Here is a 25,092-nt window from a genome sequence, read left to right as displayed (position 1 = left end):
TTTCCCTCTCTTCCTCTTTCTTAGGCTGACAAGGTTTTTTTTTTTGTTTTTTTGGTTTTTTTTTTAGGGTTGCACCTGTGGCATATAGAGGGTCCCAGGTTATGGGTCAAATTGGAGCTGTAGCCGCTGGCCTACACCACAGCCACAGCAACGCCAGATCCAAGCCACATCTGCAACCTACACCACAGCTCACGGCAACGCTGGATCCTTAACCCACTGAGCAAGGCCAGGGATCGAACCTGCATCCTCATGGATGCTAGTCAGATTCGTTTTCCGCTGAGCCAGGACAGGAACTCCAGGCTGACAAATATTTTTAAACCATGCAGTTCAGGATTCTGCTAAAGATAAGCACATGGTATAGCTCCAAGGATCCCTAGGACATTTTTCTAAACATGGTATCAGACTTTGTTAATCCCAAGAACTTTGTGAAAGAGCCATCAACTGCAGCAGAGTCATGGTTAAATCCTAGAATGATAATTACTGCTCTAGGCCAAGAAATAAAGGCTTTATTTTGAATAAACATTTTTAAAGCCACTTCTCAAAAGTAGTTTGGGTGTAACACTCTTGGTTGGGGGTCACCTCCAAAAGCTAGTGCCACAGGCGTTTTTGATTTGCAGCCAATAGGATCACCATTCAACTCTATAGGGCAGGCGTTTGTCTTTCTGCATATATACGAGACCCATACCACAAACACACAAACTTACTTTAGAGGCCCAGGAGGAAACAACTGTTTAGAATTTTAAATCAGAAATCTAATGCTTAGGTGAGCAGTGTCAGGTTAAAGGCTTGCCCATCCCCAAAGCTAATTCGGTTCTGAACAGTCCCATGGGTGTCTAGTTGAACAGAAGGAGCTAGGAAACCTTAGCAGGCCGAGGCCCAGCCCAGGGAATTGCTGGGACTCCGTGCCAGGAGCCGAGGCACACCCCAGACTTGGTATCAGATAATACCAAGTGCCAGTCTGGATTTCCAGGACTAATCTACTGGACCATGGAACTTCCAGGTTCCCTGGTGTCTGTGCTGAGGAGGAGGGGGGCTGTGTGTGGACAGTGGCTGATGAGGATCAGACTTAATAACACATAGGAAGAGTTTATCGGTATAGCAATGGTTTACGGGGGAGGGGGGTACAGAGGCAAGTGGGGACCTAAGAAGAAGTGGAAAGCATTTCAAACTTTCTAGAGATGCAGTTTTCACAGGTTTCCTTCCTTGCATTCTTTTTTTTTTTTTTTTTTTTTTTTTAAGGGCCGCACCTGAGTCATATGGAGGGTCGAATCAGAGCTGTAGCTGCCGGCCTACACCATAGCCAGAGCAATGCCAGATCCCAGCCGAATCTGCCACCTACACCACAGCCCACAGCAACACTGGATCCTTAACCCACTGAGCGAGGCCAGGGATCGAACCTGCGTCCTCACAGATGCTAGTCAGATTCATTTCCACTGAGCCACGATGGGAACTCCCTCTTTCCTTGTATTCTAACTTCAACTTCTTTTTTTTTTTTTTTTTTTTTTGTCTTTCTGTCTTTTCTAGGGCCGCACCCAGGGCATATGGAAGTTCCCAGGCTAGGGGTTTAATCAGAGCTGTTGCCAACGGCCACAGCCATAGCCATAGCAACTCGGGATCCGAGCCTCGCCTGCAACCTACACCACAGGTCACTGCAAGGCGGATCCTTAACCCACTGAGTGAAGCAAGGGATCAAACCCGAAACCTCATGGTTCCTAGTCGGATTTGTTAACCACTGCACCATGACGGAAACTCCCTACTTCAACTTCTTAAACGTGTGTTTAAGGTTCCCTAAATTCTCAAAACATTATTATCAATAGAAGTTCTGAACCATTTATATCTTTGGTGTCAAAAGCAGTCTTTCCCATTTCATCCCCTCTTCGACCCTTCCCACCAGAAAACCACACGCATCACTTTCTTTGATGGCAAAATATTGTCTGCCCATATAACTTCTTAAAGACTCGGCATGGCTTCTATTAGGGCAATCTTAATTCTCAACTCACTATATTTTAACTGATATGGAATGGTTCTCTGGGGAAAGAAAAACTCTGGCCCCATACACAAATAAACAAACATAGAACTTAGCATCAAAACTGGAATTTAGGACTACAATTATATTCTACATTAAATACAAATTAACACTAATTTTACTGAAGTCCACACTACTGCAAGTTCCTTCAAGACTCATTCAGCACTTGGCAAGTCTTGGGTTACTGTGTCTGAATTGCAACATACACCATTTGCCCAGAAATTGCTCTTAGCTCAAATGCAAATTGCTTACAAAACATGTGTAAACCAAGCACACATCCACAAAAATCCATTCAAAGCAAAGGTAAGTGGAAAAGCATTGCAAATTAGGCTTCTCTTTTAAAACTGGAGGGACTTTTACGGTGTTCCCAAAAGGTAATTGCTTCTTACTTCAGTGAAAAAAGTGGCTTTATGTGACTAAAATAAAGAGTTGATTTTTTTTTTTTTAAACTGAGTGGGATAACAGTATTCAATTAGAGAACAGGGTAGGAGAGCCCATTCTCAAAATATAACTTAATCACCAGGCCCCAGCACACTGGAAAGGCCCACCAAACACACGAGCTAAAATGGAGCCTGAATTTCCTCTCAGACAGAGAGGGTAGTCGCACGAGGTCAGGGTCAAGGTCACCAGCAGGGCAGGCTGCAGCTGCCCGACTGCACTACACACAACGGGAGGGAAGGCGTTCCGTCTCCGTCACAACCAAACAGATAAATCCCTTCTCTCCTACCCTCCCCTTTAACCCCGCCAACATTTTTTTTTTTTTTTTTTAGAAGAAAGGAAAATGACCAAATAACCTCGCCGCCCTGGTTTTCGCACACAAGCTCATCAGCTCCCAAAGTTGCCATCTAAGGGCAAGTTCGCAGAGAACACTGAAGCCCATTTTGTCGGAGCAGGGCAAGCCTCCTCCGACCCCCCCCCCCCCCAGGATTCCTGCCTCCTCTCTCGGCCCCCGCACGCCCCCGAAAAGAGCTGGGAACTGCGGCCGGCCGGCCATGTGCACGCACACACTTCCACCAACTGCTGCGACTTTTCTGTGAATCGCAGCGCCGAGCCTCCCAACTCGCCCTCCCCGACTCCGCCGCCTTCTCTTTCCTCGCACAAAATTTCCCTGCACACGCAGCCGCCTGCGAATGATTTTCTGTGCATATATATTACATATGTGATATTATCCTCAGAACCTCTAGCGGGCAGGCGAAGAAAGGACTGCACAGGGGCATTTTTTTTTTTTTTAAAGGAAGGGGAAAAAAAGCATAACCCAAGCCCTGTGCGTCGACTCCTGCGTACCGGGAAGGGGAAAGAAAGAGGAATGTTTGTGGAGCGGGCTGCCTGCAAGTGCCCTTGCTCGCCACTTTGGCCGCGGCCCGGGTGACACCGAGGCGCGGGGGCGCCCGGCCAGAGTCACCCGCGCCCCCTGCCCGTCTCCCGGGCAGGCACCGCCGCGGAGATTCGCGAGGGGGAGATCGATAGCGCTGCCCGTCTGCAGCGGAAACACACAAGCTCACACACAACCCGAGCCCGAGACACCATAACCTTAACCCTTCCCCCACCCTCCGTGAACTTCAGGTGACCGACCACGTCGGCCTGACACCCCGGCGGGCGGGCGGGCGTTTCGGCTCCGCTCCCGCCCCCAGCCCGGGTTTTGCAGGATCGGGATACGAGCCGCGCCAAACCGCCGGGAGAGGGGAGCAGTGCGGGGGGAGAGAAGAGAAATTGACCCTCCGTCTCCCCCGACCGCTCCCTCCCGCGCCTCCGGCGTCCCCTCCTCCCCGTCACCCCGCCCCACGCCTTCTCCCCTGCCCCCTCCTCCCTGCATTCAAGGAGCCGGGCGGCCCCGGGGGATATTTTTAGTTGCTTCTTTCTCCTTCACTTTTAGCTTTAGCAGCATCTCGGAGCACGCTAAGCGGAGAAAGATTTGGGGTGGGGGGGGAGCTGGAGAGGGAGTGGGGGAAAAGTTAAGAGTCTCGCAAAGAAAAGCCGGAGGGAGGGCGTAGAGGGACCGGGGGCGCGGGTGGAGGAGGGGAAGGGGACCGGGCCGTGCCGGCGGGTGTGTGTCTCCAGTTGGTGTGTGTGGCTGCAGCCGGGGAGGGCTGTGATGCACTTTAGTCCTGGACTCTGCTCAGGCTCTCCGGGGAGGGGGGTCTGAGAGCCCGAGTCTCGCCCGGCTCCGTCTGCTCCGACTGACCCCGCATTTTATTGCGGCCAGGAGCCCTGCTCCTCCCTCCCCACGGCTCTGCAGGGACCTCGCGCGCCGCGAGCCGCCCTGCCTCCTGCCTCCGCCTCGGCGCAGCTCCCGCACCCCACATCCGCCCGCCGCTGCCCGGCCTCGCCCCCCGCCCGGCCACCCCGCGCCCCGGCGCGCCCCCTCGCCCCGGCGCCGCGGGAGCAGCCGCCCGGCGGCGCGTGTGTACCCGTGTGTTTGTGTGCGGTGCCCCCACACCCTCCCAGCCGCTCCCGCCTCGCCCGCCCCCGACTCCCCTCCTCCGCCGCCGCCTCCTCCACCTCCGCCTCCTCCTGCTCCTGCCGCCGCCGCTGCCGCTGGCGGCTCCGGGGCCGACCAACCCCGGCGCAACCTTTAGCCGGAGACGGACCTCTCCCTGGATCCTGTACCCGGCAGGCGGCCGCGCGCCCTCGCCCCGAAACCCCCAAACGCCATGTCACGGCCCCCAGCCCTCCGCGCGCCCCGACCCCCGCACCCTCAGGCACCGCGATCCTCAAGGAATTTTTTTTTTTTTTAAAGATTCCAACCTCTCCCACCTCCCCTCCACCCCCGATTAAAAAAAAAAAAAAAAAAAAAAACCGGCATCCACGCTACTCCCCTCCTCCCTTCTCTGGCCCCCTCCCCCCAGCAACCCGGAGTGAGGAGGGGGAGGGAAAGGGAAAAAAAGCCCGATCTCAAGGAAAAAAAGAGGGGGGGGGAGAGAAAGAAAGAAAAAGAGAGAGAGAATAGAAAGGGCACCGGGCTGATCATCACCAACATGGCTGCCTCAGCATAGACCTAAACGAGGAGTAACCCGGGCTGTGTCTTTGTCAGTTTCACCTCTGTAACCCTAAACTAATGCCGAAAACAACGGAGGAGGCTGCGGAGGGGAAAGAGGAGAGGGAGGGCGAGAAAATGGCACGAGAGGAGGTGGAGAAGGGATGACTTACGTGAGGGAAGGCGCTTGGGCTGCTCCTGCTTCCTCCTGGGCATTTTCCCCCTTTTCTCACATTCTCCTCCTCGGTTAATGTGAGATCAAATAAACCCCCGTGGGGGCAGAGAGGCAGACACTGGCAGGAGCGGGGAGGTAGTTGGGGGGGCGGGCGGGCGGGCAGGGGGAAACCCCTTCTCTCCGGTGTGTGCAATGGGTTGAAGCTTGTTTCCTGGAGCCAGAAGAGGGGTTTTCTTCTTTTCTTTCCTTTCTTTTTTTCCTTTTTTTTTTTTTTTTTTTTAATTTTTGGTCGTGCACCTGGCTTGTCCCCGAGCGTAATATTCTTCAATGGAAACGGATCTAATAGGTGTGAGTGTGTGTGTGTGTCCTATGCTCGCGTGTGTGATGGGAGGTATAAATAAATGAGTGCCGGTGCGGCGGTGTCTATGGCCGCGCTGTGTCTCCGAGCCCCTAACACTAATGTCGGGATCAAAGGGCAGCGGCGGCGGCAGCACAGCTCACAGCTCGCTCTCTCGCTCGCTCGCTCTCTTTCTCGCTCTCTCTCTCCTCTCGCGCTCTCTCTCTCTCTCTGTCACACACACACTCACACACACACACACACAGAGGCACAGACTGAAGGAAAGAGCGAGAGCTAGACACACACACACACACACACACACACACACACACAGAGCAAAGAGGAAGGTGCCCTAAGGCTCCCAGGGCGGACTCAGCCCGGGATTTGCAACCGCTCTGGCTGGAAAGAATGGGGGGCGCGCGTGCGGGGGTGGGATGGAGTTCTTCGAATTTATCCCGCTATTCGCCAAATCTAGGGGGGGAAAAGTTTGTCCCACTCTTTAAACAACGATTAGTTCATTATTCTTACTGATTTTTTTTTTAAGAAGGAAATAGGTTTTGTCTCTTAACTTTCTTTTGTTTATTAGACTACATTTTGTTCTGTATAAAATCCTTCAGGCTTTTTGTCACAAAAGAATTACTCTCTCTCCCCATCACCTTAAGTCTGTGGAGGTGACAGTCTTCCACGCACTCTCCAAAAACACTGCAATCAAAATAACAAAAAGAAAAAGATAACATATGGTGAGATCAATAACTAGGTTGATGGAATAAGTGCCCAGTTTTGGAGTGTCCGGTGGAGTTAAAACTGGAAAATGCTGCCTAAATGAAAATTATAGCTCCTTGACAAAGGGGGAAAAATAAGATTAGGTCACTCCTGATGGCTGATTTAACTGCTACACGATGCTTCTATGGTGCACACAGCAATCTTGACTTCTGAAATTTACTTTTTTTCCCTGCTCTAATACAGGTATGTGAAGCTTACCCTGAAGCAATTCCAGTTTGCATTATGAGCTCAATATAGCGGTTTTCATTAACTGATACATACTTTCATTACTTTACAAATCACACATCTTTCTTCAAAGAGAGACATAAAGGGGAAAAATAGAAAAGGACGGGTCTCACTCCAGCACAAAAGGTACTTGGTGAAAGAGGACTGTTCTCTTTGTGACTTGCAGTCATTTGGATAAAAGTTCACTCAGAGGTTGTTAATGATTTAAACTCCAAAACTTGCTACTATAATTGAAGTAAAAAAAAAAAAAAAAAGTCTGCAGAAGAGTTGTTTCATAAAACTCTCTTTGTAAGAGGAAACTTTGAACTTAGCAGAATACATTATATGTCATGAGTCAGATGTAGCTAAAAAATAAAAAGGTGCATTATTTAACTACATTTTCCCTTTTAAGCTTTTTAAAACCTCTGACTCATCATCTTATTATGTTAAATATTTTCTTACAAATTTTAAAATAGACTTTTTCATCAAAGAAGGTGGAGGCACGGCCAAGATACAGAACATTAAAATGACACTCCATGCGCTTGCATGGATAGCTAATGCCTCTTTGAGGTTCTGACTGAATTCTCACAACTGAAGTGGTGTTCAAGACAGTCATGGGGGTTAAACCCCTACACCCTTTCAAAAATAACAATAAGCTTTCATTCCTCACATTTTTATTAGGGAAGCTTAAAGAGTGTTGTATCTCCCAAAAGATTTTTTTCATTGATAATGAAACCTCAGGACCCCCACTGCCAAATCCCTTGAAAGATCTAGCCTCCCAGTAACAAGTAACATCTGAAGCAGGTTTGGAAACACCTGCTTAGATTCAATCTAAAACCAAACAGAGAGTGGTCAAGTTTGAAAGCATCTTGCTTAAACCAACTCTTCCTTGAATATTGGCTGGAGTAAACTGGTAGTTAAGGTTTCCCGAGTTACCATTGGAAATAGAGCTACCTTTCAACTCAGATGGAACGCAACTTATGCCATGATTTTTGACGACTCTCAGTAGCATTGGACTTGAAATTAGCACATGAATGACATATCAGAGCCCATCATTCTCAATAGACTCATTGGCCTGGGTGTGAGGAGTTTTAAATCTAACCCGGGGTAAATGGAATGATCCCAACACTTCACCACTGCTCCCTCAGAGCCTTTGGCTGGGATATGGACGACAACAACATGACACACCACCACCTTTTCCTGAATTGCTGATTCTCTGCAATGCTTAGTACACTATAATTGAAAACACACTTTAGGCCTTTCCTCAAAGTAGAGAACATTTCCCAAGACCTTTTAAAGGCACACAGGCAAATGCTGTCAACTTTTAATTATATAGGTATACTATCAACAGCCAAGAGCATTTTTAAATTGAATTTATTCATGCCTCTACCTCTTTCCAAAAATTATTTGAAGTAGTACGCAACAATAGAAAATGAAAATAGGGACAGAACAACTTCTGTTTAAATCTCAGCTTGGTATCTCTGCATCACACTCGCAATAGCTCTATATGTTTAGGGAACATAAACTAATGTTAATATCAGACTAACCTAAAATATTAGGAAGGTAAATAGCTGGAGGTTGCTACCATGGATTTAAAAATCAAGTGGATAAATAATTTGGGATGTCAGAGTTCCGGTCGTGGCTCAGTGGTTAACGAATCCGACTAGGAACCATGGGTTGCAGGTTCGATCCCTGGCCTTGCTCAGTGGGTTAAGGATCCAGTGTTGCCGTGAGCCATGGTGTAGGTCACAGACGAGGCTCGGATCCCTCGTTGCTGTGGCTGTGGTGTAGGCCGGTGGCTACAGCTCCAATTCGACCCCTAGCCTGGGAACCTCCATACGCCGCAGGAATGGCCCTAGAAATGGAAAAAAGACCAAAAAATGAATAAATAAATAAAGAAAATAAAATAATTTGGGATGTGCGTAGCCATGAACTTGGATGGCCGTTGATCATAATCATCAAGTTGGAATATTCCTTTCAATTCCCTCCCAGAGCCCAAGCTTTCGAAAGCATACTTTATCTTGATAATTACAGTACTCTCTTCACCCCATCTTCATCACCTCTCAAATGTGAGATTAAACTAGATTTTCTCAAAATTGTATATTCTGGAGTTCCCATCATGGCACAGTGTTTAACGAATCTGACTAGGAACCATGAGGTTGCGGGTTCCATCCCTGCCCTTGCTCAGTGGTTAAGGATCCGGCGTTGCCCTGAGCTGTGGTGTAGGTCACAGACGCACCTCGGATCCCGAGTTGCTATGGCTCTGGTGTAGGCCGGCAGCTACAGCTCTGATTCAACCCCTAGCCTGGGAACCTCCATGTGCCGCAGGAGCAGCCCTAGAAAAGGCAAAAAGACAAAAAAAAATTTGTATATTCTAAGAAGTTTCATCAACGTTCACTTTCACAGGAGTAATTCAATCCTTTCCCAGGCATCGAAAGGGCAGAAGATGGCTAGCAACCCCTCCCCAGAATACTGTGTGGTCTACAAGAGTCCTCCAGGTCAAAATTCTTTTCAAAATGTTATTTGCCTTTTTATCTGTTTTTTGTTTTTGTTTTTTGTCTTTTGTCTTTTTAGGGCCTCACCTGTGGCATATAGAGGTTCCCAGGCTAGGGGTCCAATCAGAACTACAGCTGCGGCCTACACCACAGCTCGTGGCACCACCGGATCCTTAACCCACTGAGTGAGGCCAGGGATCGAACCTGCAATCTCATGTTCCTAGTTGGATTCATTTCTGCTGCGCCATGATGGGAACTCCCATTTGCCTTTTTATCTGTGTTGACATTTACACCACAGAGCAAAAGCAATGGAAATAAAATGCTGGTACCTTAGCAGCTGAAATTAAGGCAATGACACCAAAAATGTATCAGTAGTCGTTTTCAGCTTCACTTCAAAAAAAAAAAAAAAAATTCGTTTAAGGAGGTCCTTGATGGAGCAGTAAAAATTGTTAATTTCATTGAATCTCAACCCTTGAGGGCAAGACTTTTAAGTATTCTCTGTGACAAAGTGTTAGGTACATATAAAGTACTTATGCTGCATACTAAAGTACATTTGTTATCTCAAGGAAGATCATTTGAGAGATGGTTAGCTATAGGTGCTATTATTATTATTATTATTATTATTTATGGCCACACATATAGCATATGGAGGTTCCCAGGCTAGGGGTCAAATTGGAGCTGCAGCTGCTGGCCTATGCCATAGCCACAGCAATGTGGGATCTGAGCCACAACTGCGAACTACACCACAGATCACGGCAATGCTGGATCCTTAACCCACTAAGTGAGGCCAGGGATTGAACCTTCGTCCTCATGGATACTAGTCGGTTTCGTTACCACTGAGGCACAACAGAAACTCCTGCAGTCACATTCTTAACCCACTGTGCCACAGTGGGAACTCGGTGCAATTATTAGTATAGATGGAATATTATTTTTACTCAAAAGAATGACTGACTAATTCTTCAGACTTTGGTAGTTCTCAAAAAATGAAGTGAGCCTATAACTTCAAAGAAAACAATTCATGGTATTTTTTGCAATGATAATAATATTTGTAGTTAGACATGCAAATTAGAATTTTAGATAATTTGTATCCATCACTGTGAAATTTAACAGTTTCTTGATATTTGCTTTTTTGATGAGATGCATGGGGATATTAATGAATGTGACTTTTTGATACTGTGCCAGCATTTTAGAGGAACTGTAGAACTCAGTATTTTCCAAATGACCAATACATGATATTACAAAAATCATGCTGTAGTAAAGATCTATTTAAAGCACAAGATAGACCAATGGATTTTAATGGAAGAGTATAAAAAGGTCATTGACATAGTTTCAAATTCTACACTGTCAGTAATTTTTAAGAAACTACCACTCATCAAGTTTTGGTGGTGTGTCAAAGAAAAATATCCACAATGATCTGAAAAGGCTGTTAAAATATTCCTCCCTTCTTCCAACTACATATCTGGGTGAGGCTTGATTTTCTTTGTGTATGTCTTTAATAAAAGCAACATATCACAACAGAGTGAAAGCAGATACAAACATGAGAATCCAGTTTGGCTTTTGGTAGTCCAGACATCGTAGAGATTTGCAGAAATGTAAACCAATGCCACTCTTTTCACTCAATTTTTTGTTTGTAAAGGTGCAGTTATTTGTCTAAGAATGTGTAACTTATATTGCATTTATTATTTTTATGTAGGAATTAATGCATAAATATCGTAGAAATCCCCCAGTTTTAATATGCAATGTAGTAAATATCAAGACATAACCCACATAAGCAAAGGTTCTTTGGGGCCCTCAATAACTTTTAAGCGTATAACAGAGTCCTGATTCGAAAAGTTTGAGACCCGCTGCCCTAGAAATTAATTGAGGCGTAGTTAAAGAGGAAAAAGGTGTTTTTTTAATTAGTCTACAGGTGTTTTTTTAATTAGTCTCCAAATCCAATTGTAAATATGTTACACATCTCAAAATAAATAAGGCTCACTTATCTCTAGGAACTGAGAGTTGGTTTTTTTGTGTTCCAAGATGGGCTTCTCTGATGAGATTCCTTATGAGTTGTAGAGAGGGTGTATTAGTCAGGGTTTTCCAGAGAAATCAGTATTATTCATTCATTCACTTATTTACTTATGTATTTATGTACTTAATTATTAGTGGGATTGGCTCATAAGATTATGGAAGCCAAGAAGTCTCATGATCTGCCATCTATAAGACAGCAAGCCAGGAAAGCCAGTATTATAATTCAGTCCAAGTCAGAAGGCCTGAGAACTGGGGGAGGGGGGGTGCCAATGATGAAAGTCCAGATCTGAGTCCAAAAGCCTGAGGACCAGGAGCTCCAATGTCAGAGGCCAGGAGAAGAGGGCTTTCCAGGGCAAGCAGAGTGAGTTTGCTCTTCCCCCACCTCTTTGTTCTCTTCAGCACCCCCCCCTCCCGCGCCTCCGCGGATGGGCCGAGGTCCGCCTTCACTGCCAAGGACAATCTTCTCTACTCAGACTATGGATTCAAATGCCAATCTCTTCTGGAAACACCCTCACAAACACACCCAGAAATAATGTCTTACCAGCTACCTGGGCGGCCCTTGCCCCGGTCACTCGGACACATAAAATGAACAGCCACAGAGAGCAGGCAGGTCATCCCAAGTGCTGTGGGGACAGGTTGTCTAATCATGTGGGGAGGCTGGTTGCTCTAAACAGGCCCAACCCTCTTCCAACCTCAGACCCTTTAGGACAGTAAAACCAGCTCTCTCTCTTTCCCAGGGCCTGAGCTAGCTGTCTCAAGAGTTAAGTCAGGGATACTCTTAACCCCAAACCGCTCCAAGTCTGACGTTTTAAATAATGAGTGCCTGTCCCAAGGCAGAGATACGGGGCTGGCGTCTCTCCTGGCCTGGACCTCACGTGTCGTAAATCAGTATCTGGTGACGATGACCAGCCATCATTTACAGAGGGGGAGACTTTTGCTGTAATCTGTACAGATGTTATTGGGAGGCCAGGGCCTGGCTGGGATTAGCGAGAGTTGTCACAGTTTGGATTAACCATGCTTTCCAAAGTCCTGCATGGACAAGCATGTGACCTGACAGAGAACCTGGCAGAGCTGATGTTTCTGGGCCTTTTGGGGTCTTCCATCCAGATTCTTGTGCCTGGGATCTCGCCTTTAAACATCACTCCTATAGGTGTTCAACTCAACACCATCTTGGAGTACATGCCCTGTTTAGATTTGGTAAATTCCCAATCTCTGATCTCCATGGTTCCCTCACCTTCTTGTCAACTGTAGTGACGGGTTCATTCAGTCCTTCCTTATTTATTCCAAGCTCGAGCCTCAACTGAGACTTAAGCTCCTGCCTCCCAAGCCTCGTTTGCCAGGATTCTTAACATCTCTGTCATTTTCGCCTCCCTGGGCCTTGTTTCTTATCCGCAAGGATGAAAAACTCCCCTGAGCAGCTGCTCCCCACTTTCATGCATTTTTCCAACAGATTCGTCTGGTGGCTTAATGCACTTGTTTGCTGCCTGACCCAGTCACCCTCTGACCTGCCTCCAATCACACTGCCGTCTCCTTGCAAGTCCCCTCATGCCTCGTGTCCTCCCTCACAACCCCTCCCTGGCTGCAATCTGCTGTGAGTCAGTGTCTCTACAATGTCTATCTCTCTTTGTGGCTGCTGCTCCGCATTCCCTTCTACCACTAGGGGGCATCCCCTTGGGGCATCTTGGTGAGGTTGTTTACCCAACTCAAGTGTCAGGCAACTCCCTCCTTTGACTCCAGCCTTGTGTGGCATGATGCTACTAGAGTAACAAGGAACAAAATGATAACACACCCCAAGTCATGATTGTTGGTGATCAGCAAATAAAATGGCAGCAAAAACCAATCAAAAAGGTTTCTGTGGTCTTCCATCATCATTCCTATCTCGGTGGTTGGAAGTCACCCCAATCTGCTTCCATCCATTCTGGGTCCAGATTTTATGTGGTGCGATATCTTGTGGGAGGAAAGACCAAGTTGAGCTCCAACTGTGTCCTCCTGGTTGTTGAGGGGTTGGCTATATAACTATGCCTTCATAGTGGATTGCAAACCCTTTCATATACAACAGCAAATGATAACGCCATGGGAATTAGCTAGCACATGTTCCCTCTTTTTCATCACTTAATCTCATACTTTAATAAGAAGGGGGGGAAAATGAAGCTTCAAATTAGAATCACAGAGCTTGGCGTTCCCCTCATGGCACAGCAGAAATGAATCTGACTAGGATCCATGAGAATGCGGATTTGATCCCTGGCCTTGCTCAGTGGGTTAAGGATCTGGTGTTGCTGTGGCTGTGGCATAGGCCAGCAGCTATAGCTCTGATTCGACCCCTAGCCTGGGAACCTCTATATGCTACGGGTGAGGCCCTAAAAATAAAGCAAAAAAAAAAAAAAAAAAATCACAGAGCTTTATGGCCAGAAATTGCCTTTCAGATCATTTGGTTTAGACCTAGTATTTCACAGACCAGGAACTAGAGGGACTGAAACGTTGGGTGATGCTCCTAGCTATTGACTGTCTGCTATTCCAGAAAATTAGCTCAAACATACGATAAAGTGAAGACATATTTGTGCATCCTAAAGGAGTTAAGTAAACTTATTTTGCAAACCAGAACCTAGAAGCATTGGCTATAGCAACATACAAGATGACAGAATTGAGTGCCTTTAAATATGGTACCTGGAAAACTCAGCATAGGTTTCATATTATTTTATTAGCTTCTAGAAGGTTCTTTTAAATGTGAATAAAGGGGCTGTGAGAAGCTTTTAAAAATTACAAAGAAAAATTCACAAATCATAGAGATAAATTCTATGTTGAGAATACAGATGCTAATGATAAAAAATTGAAAATCTTGGAGTTCCCGTCGTGGTGCAGCAGAAACGAATCCGACTGGGAACCATGAGGTTGTGGTTTCGATCCCTGGCCTTGCTCAGTGTGTTAAGGATTTGGCATTGCTGTGAGCTGTGGTGTGGATTGCAGACACGGCTCGGATCCTCCGTTGCTGTGGCTGAGGCGTAGGCCAGAAGCTGTAGCTCCGATTTGACCCCTAGCCTAGGAACCTCCATATGCTGTGGGTGCGGCCCTAAAGAGAAAAAAAAAAATGGAAATCTTAAAAAAAAATGGGTCAGGTAGTCATTACACCTCTGAACAGAAACATTGCAGACATTTAAAAATAAATGTTTACACCTTCATGAAAAGAATGCTTATGAAGCTCAACTTCAGATCCTATTCCAATGCTAGCCTGTGGTATACTCCATCTTGGCTAATTGTCTTAGAGAAGTCTTTCAGTGAGGGTCATAGGTACTTTGGAAGGATGTCAATGTATGAGGGCAAATCTATTACCCTTAAAGCAGAAACCATGAGTCACCAACCCAGCTCCCTGACAGCATGTCAAAAGGGTCATTTTCCCTTTGGAAGAATGAGCTCTCTTACAGCTGCAGCTTCTGAAACCTCATCCTCCCTCCATGTTGCATTCAGAAGTCCCTATCCAGAGACAGTGGGGAAAATGAAACTTTGTGAAATGTTCAGGGTGAAAAAAAATGACACCTACTAATTGCCTAAAACAACAGGAAGGAACATAATGGCTAAACCACAATACACACACTTGTCCTGGCATCTGAAGCCCAACAGGTTGAACAAGTGTCCTCTCGGTAAACAGACACTGGTGAATGGATTAACAACCTGGTGTGGAGTTACACTGTGACAGAAGGGGGACATTTTATTGTGGGGAAACCTCACAGACAAGACAGGGGACTGGCTGCCACACAGTTCCTGAAGAAGATGTCCTGAAAAACAGACTGCAGGCAAAGCAGGAATGACTGAATTTCCAGAGGTCATGCCTCCAGTTACTGGCACACTAGGAGGTGTAAATTCCCTTTATGCCTGACTGTTGTTTTAGAGAAAGGTTAGGTTGCTGGCTGCTTTTTGAATATATTCCAACTCCTCAGAGACATTGCTTCTTTGTTGGGTGTCCATGAGAAGTTTATTGTGTCTTTTGCATAATGTAAGTGTTTTGTTCAGCGGTGTTTCTGAGTATCAACATAGTGACCTATGAGGCAAGGAGGGGGACTTCCTGTATCAACAGGACTGTCTGATCCACCTCACATCAATCCTTTGAAACACCTCTATTTTTCTCTTAATGGCTGGGGAAACTGAGGCACACCCACTTAAGACACTGCTCAAGGCCACTTTCACTTGGGGCTATTGACACCGTCATCTGATGACCGGTGGTCTCTCTCCATCAATCAGGCAGGAGCCTGAGGAACAGATGGGCCAGGGTCATGCTCTAGAGGCCAAGGGCCTCTGGCTTTTTGTCTAAGAGGGACAGCCTAAACCCAGGTGCCCTGGTACTCTTCCCAGGAAATGTTTCCAGTTTCCTGAAAGACAAGCCTGAGCTCCTAGGTGGATATCCACTGTTGCGTTATTAAAGAGAGGAAAAGTCATCTCTTCAAGTAGACAAGCAGAAAGGGACGTGGACTTGACGGCGCCCTGTTTAGGGAGCGTCCTGAGGGCTTTTCCAACTTTGTGTCCTCCAAACTCCTCCCTCCCGGCCCTGCCCTTGGCCACAGACCCCTAGCGACTGCATCCCGCCAAAGCTCTGTCTGCTTTGATATACAGCTTGGCCAGCCAATGGGAGGTACTTGTAGGAGGGACAAGTGGGAGGGCAGAGGGGTAAGGCTCTTTCTTCTTTCCTCCTCCTTGCTGATGCCTTGTCTCTGGCTGTCACTCTGTCCATCCAAGAACACAGCTTCTGAGCACAGCTCCGACAGCACTGGACTCAGGATAGATTAATTCCTCCCCTTGTTTTTCCAGCCTTAGACGTGGGCATGGCCTTGCATCGTTGCCAGGCTCTGGATGCGGCTCCAGCGCTCATTTGTTCCCATACCCTCACCCACACTCCAGTAAATAGTCCCTTCGTTCAAGGCTCTTCATTCGAATCATCTGAGGTGAATTTTGCTCACTGCCTGAACCTAGACTGATCCAAGCTCCTTTCGTTCATTCGCCAAATATTTGATGAGTACTGCCTGTGCCAGATGCTGCACAAGCCACTGGGAATGCCAAGGTGAGCAAAGAGTGGTATTATCCTTAACCCTGTCGATGTTTCAGAACTCCAGGGCTTATTTTAGTTAAACCTTTGTTATTTCTCATACAGCTAAGATTTGGTTTTTTTTTTTTTTTGCCTTCAAACACTAGAAGTTCACCAGGCTGGTCAAGAACTCTGAGAAGAGGGAACAAGGCTGTGTGAGAAATAAAAATGGGCTTCAGTCCCATGTTGGACACATAATTAGTAGATGTTATGGATTGAATTTCGAATAGTGAAGCTTTAACAACCCCACCCCCAGTGATGGTATTTGAAGATGGTACCTTTGGGAGATAATAGGTTTACCTAAGGTCCTGAGGGTGGGGTACTCATGATGGGATTAGTGCCTTTATCAGAAGAGACACCAAAGAGCTCTCATTTTTTCCTGTCTCTGTCTTTCTCTCCTCCTCAGGAAAGGCCAAGTGAGGATAAGCAAGACGAGAGCCATCTGCAAGCCAGGAAGAGAGTCCTCACCAGAAGGTAAGCATGCTGGCATCCACATCTCACACTCCCCAGTCTTCAGAACTGTGAGAAGATAAATGTCTGTTGTTTAAGCCACCCAGTCTATGGTATTTTGTTATGGCAGCCCCAGCTGACTAATACAGACGGGAAGAGAAAAAAAAAAAAAAAAGCTAGCAGAATCAATTGCCCAAAGGAAAGTCTTTGTCCTCCATGGTCTAGGGCCCTCTCTCTTCTACACTTTGAATAAAGTTGAGGTAACCTAAGCAAAACTGCCAAACACGTAATATTTTTCTCCAGGACTCATTCCTTACATCTTCTCTGTCCTTTCTCATACCCCCCACTTGTGCATATTTGGGGCTGGTTTGCCCTCTCAGCAGTGCTGCTCCTTTTAGCACCCAGGAATACCCACTCTGGAGGAATATCCACTCTGCTGCCCAGCAAACCTACCCTCTCCTGACAGGTGGCACCCATAGCCTTTCTTCGTTCACAATATAACTGCTCCACGTGGGAGGAGAAGGGGAAGATGGACAGGGAGTTTGGGGTTAGTCGATGCAAATGATTAACATTTAGAAAGGAGAAACAATAAGGTCCTATTATACAGCACAGGGAACTAGATCCAATCTCCTAGGATAGACCTTGATGGAAAAGAATATAGAAAAATGTCTATATATGTGTAACTGAATCATTTTGCTATGTAGCAGAAATCGGCATAACATTGTAAATCAATGATTCTTTAATTTGTTTTTTTTTTTTTTTTTTTTGTTGTTGTTGCTATTTCTTGGGCCACTCCTGTGGCATATGGAGGTTCCCAGGCTAGGGGTTGAATCGGAGCTGTAGCCACCGGCCTACGCCAGAGCCACAGCAACGCGGGATCCGAGCCGCTTCTGCAACCTACACCACAGCTCACGGCAACGCCGGATCGTTAACCCACTGAGCAAGGGCAGGGACCGAACCTGCAACCTCATGGTTCCTAGTCGGATTCGTTAACCACTGCGCCACGACGGGAACTCCGATTCTTTAATTTTTAAAAAAAATTTAAAAAGAAACAAACACAGAAACTCAGAGACATAGAAAATCAACTTATGGTTCCCAAAGGGGAGGTGGGGTAGGAGGGACAAATGAGGAGTTTGGGACTAACAGATACAAATTAGTACACATGAAATATTTAAGCAACAAGGATTTATTGTATAGCATAGGAAACTATTCAATATCTTATAGCCTGTCGAGGAATATAATCTGAAAAAAAAAAAACCTTAATCACTAAGCTGTATACCGGAAATTAACACAATATCATAAATAAATAACATTTCAATAAAAAATTTAAAAAGTAAAAAAACAAACAAAAAAACCCCAAAATGTAACTGCTCCTTTTTTCTCCCCAACACCCAAGGCCTCTTCATGCTTTTATTTCCCCTAAAATAATAGCCAATGGAATGATGACAGCTGTTAATCTTTCTTCTTATTTTCTACATTACTAAAATATATTGTTATAATTAATTTTTTGAACTTAAAATTTAAAAAGTTGTAAACAATAAGTATATTAGCCACTCCATGCCAGTGTCTTCAGCAGTACAAATAGCTTGTTCCCGTGTTTTTTCCAATAGGGTTACACATAAAGTAGCCCGAAAGTACACGACAGCAAGGAATAGACATGGCCGTCTTTCTGGAATGCTCCTTTCACTCAAATATTTATTGGCGGAGAGTTAAGAATTTTTTAACTTTCAAATAATTTAAAACATACTTGTATTAAGATATGCTTGGATATACCAGGTACCTTGGGTTTGTTGTTGTTTTTTTTCTTTCCTGGAAAATGGGGGTAATGAGAGGATTGTCCTTAACCTGGCAGATTGGCCTGGGTTTAAATAAATCCTGTGTCTGAAGTCCTAAGCGCAGTAACTCTTCCTGATGGCACAGACTGTGATATGAGGGCCAAACTCTAAGTGCCTTTTAAGTCAAAATGCAAGGTCTCAACGAAATTTTTCCCGGAAACCTCTTCAGGCTCTATCCCTAGATTCCCAGAGGATGAGTTTTCATTTTCTTTGGCTACTAGAGGAAAAGTTTGAATGTATTACCTCTGCTTTCTAGACTCCCCATACTTTATCCCAGAGCAGTGACTTTAATAGCAAGAATTTTAGGCATTGTGGCATTCATTCAGTTATAAATTTCACTTATAAAACATTTATTGAGGTTTTCATGATTTGATTTGTTTTAAACCAACCTATTCTCCCTTTTCTGTTCCCACTGTTGTGCCCAAAACAAAATAAATGAGCCAGTATTATTTGGCATTCATCTGACATAAATCATAAACCACATTGGATGACATTCAAGTTTGCATTATATCCTATGGAAAAGTCGAGTTCCGAATGAGGACTACCCTTTCCCTCCTAACACTTCTCTTTGTCTACAGCAGATAGGCAAGTAAAATGTTTAAATAATAATAAATGTCAAAACCAAAATTTATTTTACATACATGGACTTCCTCTGAATTCAGAGAAAATACCAGAAAACCACACCAAATCCAAACAAAACCAAGCTCACATATACAAATTTTGATCACTTTTAACCCACCCTTACTTTGGGATCTTATCCTTGAAGGGACTGAGTCACAAGGCAAATCCACTTGTCTCCATGTGCTTTGAATGAATGGATGCTTTCCATTATACACTATTTCAAGTACCTCGGTCACTCCATTAGTTACTGTGTTGGATAGAGCATTCAGCTTGCCACAAACTATACTCAATAATAGTAATAATAACATTGCATGCAGAGTGATGGCTAATATCATCCTTTGCTTCAGGTGTACAGAGTGATAAAGGAACCACGGTGCCTGCTGTCATGAAACAAATCTCATAAAGACAAGTCATGGTCCTTTGAGTAATATAGTCCTTTTAGTCACAACCTTGGACTTTATCCTGTTACTTTTGTTTAAAAGTTAACAAACAGGAGTTCCCGTCGTGGCGCAGTGGTTAACAAATCCGACTAGGAACCATGAGGTTGCGGGTTCGATCCCTGCCCTTGCTCAGTGGGTCAAGGTTTCGGCCTTGCCGTGAGCTGTGGTGTAGTTCGCAGACGCGGCTCGGATCCTGCGTTGCTGTGGCTCTGGCGTAGGCTGGCAGCTACAGCTCCGATTCGACCCCTAGCCCGGGAACCTCCATATGCCGCGAGAGCGGCCCAAGAAATAGCAAAAAGACAAAAAAAAAAAAAAGAAAAAAGTTAACAAACAAAATAATTGAATAGATGAACTTTGGGGGAAATGGTGAATGTGATAATGTCTCTTGTTTCAAATGCTTTAGTCAAAGAGCTTGCGTCTTATGATTATTGTTATTATTATTATTTTGTCTTTTTGCCTCAGGGCAACGCCGAATCCTTAACCCCCTGAGTGAGGGCAGGGATCGAACCCACAACCTCATGGTTCCTAGTTGGATTCATTAACCACTGAGCCACGATTGGAACTCTGAGAGCTTGCATCTTATTGACAGCTCTTTAAGTCCACATATCACCTAAATTCACAGTTCATTTCTAGTAGAGTGGCTTGTCTAAATGGTGGTGGGGAGTGGGTTTCTCTTGTTGACCAGAGCAGTGAGGCCACTTCCTGTTTCTTCACTCCAGGGACTGTGGACACTTTGTTGCATGTCTTCCCATCTTTCAAGAGAAGCAGGAAATCTAAATTTTGCTGAGAAATCTCCAAGCAGTGGACATATATACCAAATAAATTATATTGTAGGTCAGATTTGTGAATCACTAGTTTTTAATCTCCCCTTTATATAGACATAATTCCCAATAAATCATTGTAACTCATATATTGTTCTTATAAATATTAGACCAAAAAATAAATAAGGCCCTTAAATACCATAGCGTGTCACAGATTCATAGACCCTGGACATGGTGAGTGGGTTGGCACCTTTTCAGTCTAACTTCTGACTTGATCATCACAAGAAAGGAGGCAGACTTCATCTAATTGGACAAAACTTATTGTGAGATAGTTCTTTGGTAGAGTCAGTCAAAAGCTACCATTTCCCTCCCACTCATTAAGATAGATATTATCAAACAGAAAATAATACATAATGGAAATTGGCACAGCACTGTAAATCAACTACACGGTAATAATTTTTTTTTTTTTTTTTTTTTTTTTTTTGGTCTTTTGTCCTTTTAGGGCTGCACCTGCAGTGTATGGAGGTTCCCAGGCTAGCGGTCTAATCGGAGCTGTTGCCGCTGGCCTACACCAGAGCCATAGCAATGCCAGATCTGAGCCGTGTCTGTGATCTACACCACAGCTCATGGCAATGCCGGATCCTTAACCCACCGAGCAAGGCCAGGGATTGAACCCACAACCTTGTGGTTCCTAGTTGGATTCATTTCTGCTGCACCACGATGGGAACTCCTAAAAATTTTTTTAAATAAAAAAATAAATAATGGCGAGGAAGTGGAGCAATTGGAACTTTTGTGCATGCTGTTCATGTAGCCGCTGGGAAAACAATATGGCAGTTCCTCAAATAATTAAGTATGGAATTCGCATATGACCTCGAATCCCCCTCCTGGTACATACCCTAACCACCTGAAAGCAGGGACTCAAGCAGATGTTTGAACACCCAAGTTTGTAGCAGCATTATTCACAGTGGCCAATGAGTGGAAACAATCCAAATTTCCATTGAAGATTAAATGGTGGTGTAGACATACACTGGCATATTATTCAGCTTAAAAAAAAAAAGGCAGCACTAACACATGCTACACCAGAGAGGACTTTTAAAGACCTTATGCTAAGTGAAATAAGCCAGACAGAAAAGGACAGATATCATACACTTCTACTTATATGAGATATCTAGAGTAACCAAATACATAGAGACAGAAAATAGAATGGTGAATGCCAGGGACTGTGTGGAGTGGGGAATGGAGAGCTACTGTTGAATGGGTAGAGTCTTTTTTTTTTTTTTTTTTTTTTTTTTTTGCCTTTTGTCTTTTGTTGTTGTTGTTGTTGTTGTTGTTGTTGCTATTTCTTGGGCCGCTCCCGCGGCATATGGAGGTTCCCAGGCTAGGGGTCGAATCGGAGCTGTAGCCACCGGCCTACACCAGAGCCACAGCAACGCGGGATCCGAGCCGCTTCTGCAACCTACACCACAGCTCACGGCAACGCGGGATCGTTAACCCACTGAGCAAGGGCAGGGACCGAACCCGCAACCTCATGGTTCCTAGTCAGATTCGTTAACCACTGCGCCACGACGGGAACTCCGAATGGGTAGAGTCTTTCAGTTTGGGAAGAGGAAAAAGTTCTGGAGATGGATGGGGTGATGGTTGCACATCAATGTGAATGTACTTAATGCCACTGAACGGCACACCTAAAAGTGGTTAGGATGGTAAATTGCAGGTTACATATATTAGACTACCACAAAAAAAAAAAAATGTAAAAAGAAATCTAGCATTTCCACTCTCTGCTCTTTCTCCTGCCCTCTGAAGCCACGTTGCATAGGTCCGTTCTTTTCATGATTATTCTCCAAATACTGGCAGAGCAGCCACGGTACTTCCCAGTCCCCAGTTTATTTATTTATTTGCTTCTTAGGGCTACACCTGAGGCATATGGAGCCTACGCCACAGCCACAGCAATAAGGGATCCAAGCTGCATTTGCAACCCATACCACAGCTCACGGCAACGCCAGATCCTCAAATCCCTGAGCGAGGCCAGGGATCAAACCTGCATCCTCATGGTACAAGTCAGGTTCGTTACTGCTGATCCACGATGGCAGCTTTCCCCCCCCCACTCTCCCTTTTAACATGTTTGCTCCTGGAATGTCCTTCTGGGGCCCTGTTCCCAGCCCAGAACAAAGTGTGTGCAAAGCAGGCAGCAAGATCGCTTCTCCTGCTCTGAATAAGACTGAGGAGACCGCCTCTGATATCATGACTCAAGTGTTCTAGGTTTTATTTCACTTTTTGGGGGGTCTCAGAGGTCAGTCTCCAGCCCCTAGAGGGATGGCTGGCTTACCTCACAGGAGAGACGGAGCAAAGGAGACCTCGAGCCCTCTTATTCCTAGTTCAGGAATTTTCAAAGCCCACCCATAAGCAATATTGGAATTTCTTTCTGAATTCTGGAACTACAGCTTGGATGGATTGGAATTTCCACGGAAAATTAACCTACAGTTGAAAAAGGCCCCGAAAGGGAGGCTTTCAGGGTCATGTGGATTTGGCTGTCCAGAAGCTGTGACATGAGAAACCAGATGAGGCTCAAAGTGGAGAAACACTACAAGATGCTGAAACAAACTTTTTTTTCTTGACACCTTGTGACCACTTTTCCTACTTTCCCTACTGAAGGGTAAAGGCAGTCTTGCAAGCTTAAAAGCTAAAATTTCCAACAGGGCTCTTCCTCCCCTTCGGTATCAATAAAACCAACGATCTTTCTTCCTGTAAGACTCTCCCTCACCCTAGAAGTCAGTGACTTTTAAAAATTATTTCTAATTTGCTATTTGCCCATCCAGGAGAGTGTAATAGAAAGTGACTTTCTAGAGACGCTCTGGCAAAATCCGTGAGGGCTTTTGACCTCACAGATTTGAAGGCGTCCCAACTTATTTCCTTCTAAGAAGAAAGGCGGGAAAAAAAGGCATCCTTGCTCACACAGCCAGCTTTGCAAAGGACTTGAAAGGTCTGGGGGATGCCGGGAGTTCCCAGCTGGCCGGCTCAGCTCTGGTTCCACTAGGTCATGTTCAATACGAGTGTGCACACAAGAGAAGGGAGGTGACCTCAATTGTCTCAGGATGTAGGACAACTCAGGGGCAATACGGCAAGTGGCCCGGGCCTCCACTATGAAGAGCTTTAAATATCACTGGTATTAGTAAATGAGCAGCTACAAGCAGTGTCATAAACTTTATGGGTTCACAACACAGTGTGACAAATCCTTCTTGAAATATTGGTTGTGGCTGAGGGATTCCTGAATGTGCTGGGGACGGACACATGGCATACAAGTCAGCAAGAAAGGTCGTTTGTCTCTCAGCCAAAGTCCATCCCTGGGCCAAAGCATTATTACTTATTATTCACTCTAATGATGACAATACACGTTTTTATGGCATGTGAATATTGCAACGTGCTTCAATGTGTTGTTCTAAGCTATTCTAACACCCCCCCCCCCCAGTGAAGCTGGTGGAAGGTCAAAGGAAAACATCAAGCCTAGACAAAACAGGGGCAGGTCTCGAGATTCAGGTGGAGTTGGTAGCCTGTGAGAGAAGCTTGCATTGCTGAAAAGCTCGAAAGTCGGAGCTCCCGTCGTGGCTCAGTGGAATCGAATCTGACTAGCCGCCATGAGGATGCACGTTTGATCCCTGGCCTCGCTCAGTGGGTTAAAGGATCCAGCATTGCTGTGAACTGTGGTGTAGGTGGCAGACACAGCTTGGATCTGGTGTTGCTGTGGCTGTGGCTTACAGCTCCAATTGGACCCCTAGCCTGGGAATTTCCATATGCCATGGGTGTGGCCCTAAAAAGACAAAAAACAAACAAACAAAAGTCAATAGGAGCCGCTTGCTTGAAATGGCCAGACAAATTCAATGTTGCATTGCAGCCTTCAACAAAGCATCAGAACTCTGAGCGCTGGACTTTGCTTTGCCCTTCCTTTCTCTTTTAGCCACTGTCTACCCAACTCCCAACTTCAAGCCAGGACTCTCCCTTCTATTTGCCTAACTTGCCTCTCTGAACTCACTTCCTGTTCCCCTCCCTCCACCCAGACTTCTCTGATCACACAATCTTGCTCTTCTTCCAACAAGCCCAGCTCTTTCCTGCTTCAGGGCCCAAGGCTGCATCGTAATTTTTGTTGGTGCATTCTGCCATTAACAAAAAATTCAAATTCCGTTTTATGACTGTGTTGGTATAAGGATGGATGTATTTAAGTTATATTTTAAAATAATTTCTTTGATCTGAAGGTTCATTTTTTCCTCCTAATTTTAAAAGGAATTAAAACATTCATGAGTCCCCAAAAGTATCGTGGCCTGATGGAGAAGTTGGCACTGTCAAGACTTTTGCATTTGCTGTTCCCTCTGCTTAAGTGCTCTTCCCCCAGATAATCACATGGTGTATAACCTCCACTGCATTCATGTCTCTGCAAAAAAATGTCAGTTTTTCAGAGAAGTTTTCTCTAATCATCTCATCTAAAACAAACCTCACCCTTCCACTTCCACCAATCATCTCCGACCCTCAACCCTGCTCTACTTTTCTCGTTAAGCATTTTGCATCATATTACATATTTATTTGTTTTACTTGTTTGTGGTCTGTCTCTAGCACTGGAATGTAAACTGTGTGACACTTAGATATTCTGTCCATTGGACATCTTCCCCAGTGCCTAGCACAGTGCTTTGCATATAATAGATGCCCAATAACACTGATGATTTAAAAAAAAAACAAAAAAACAAACCCAAAACAGCATAGCTGATGCTCATGGATATTTGTCCATGTGGAATGAATTTGTGCCTTCTTTATTCCAAACGCTTTATCACCCAATACAGAAAGAAAATAAAGGAGTTCCTGTCATGGTGCAGTGAGTTAAGAATCCAACAGCAGTGGTTCAGGTTATAGTGGAGGCAAGAGTTTGA

At 45.2% G+C, this 25,092-nt stretch overlaps 1 protein-coding gene across 24 annotated transcripts in view; it reads right to left on the bottom strand.

The window, feature by feature from the left end:
- Window positions 1-5,639, bottom strand: part of ZNF827 (zinc finger protein 827) — a 189,123-nt gene extending 183,484 nt beyond the window's left edge. For all 24 annotated transcript variants that reach the window (XR_014812854.1, XR_014812853.1, XR_014812852.1 and 21 more), the window contains exon 1: window positions 5,174-5,639. Coding sequence is in view for 14 of the 24 variants with exons in the window: in XM_021101541.2 (XP_020957200.1) it covers window positions 5,174-5,216 (43 nt within the window). In the remaining 10 variants the exon portion in view is untranslated. The remainder of the gene's footprint in view (window positions 1-5,173) is intronic.
- Window positions 5,640-25,092: the final 19,453 nt, after the last annotated feature.

The sequence above is a fragment of the Sus scrofa genome, chromosome 8 (assembly GCF_054392235.1).
Source record: "Sus scrofa isolate SSC_HxYL_T2T_F1_AM1 chromosome 8, Sscrofa_HxYL_maternal_Yorkshire_Landrace_v2.0, whole genome shotgun sequence".
Taxonomy (NCBI): Eukaryota; Metazoa; Chordata; class Mammalia; order Artiodactyla; family Suidae; genus Sus; species Sus scrofa.
Note: the sequence above shows the minus strand (reverse complement) of the source record. Positions and strands in the feature narration are given on the sequence as shown.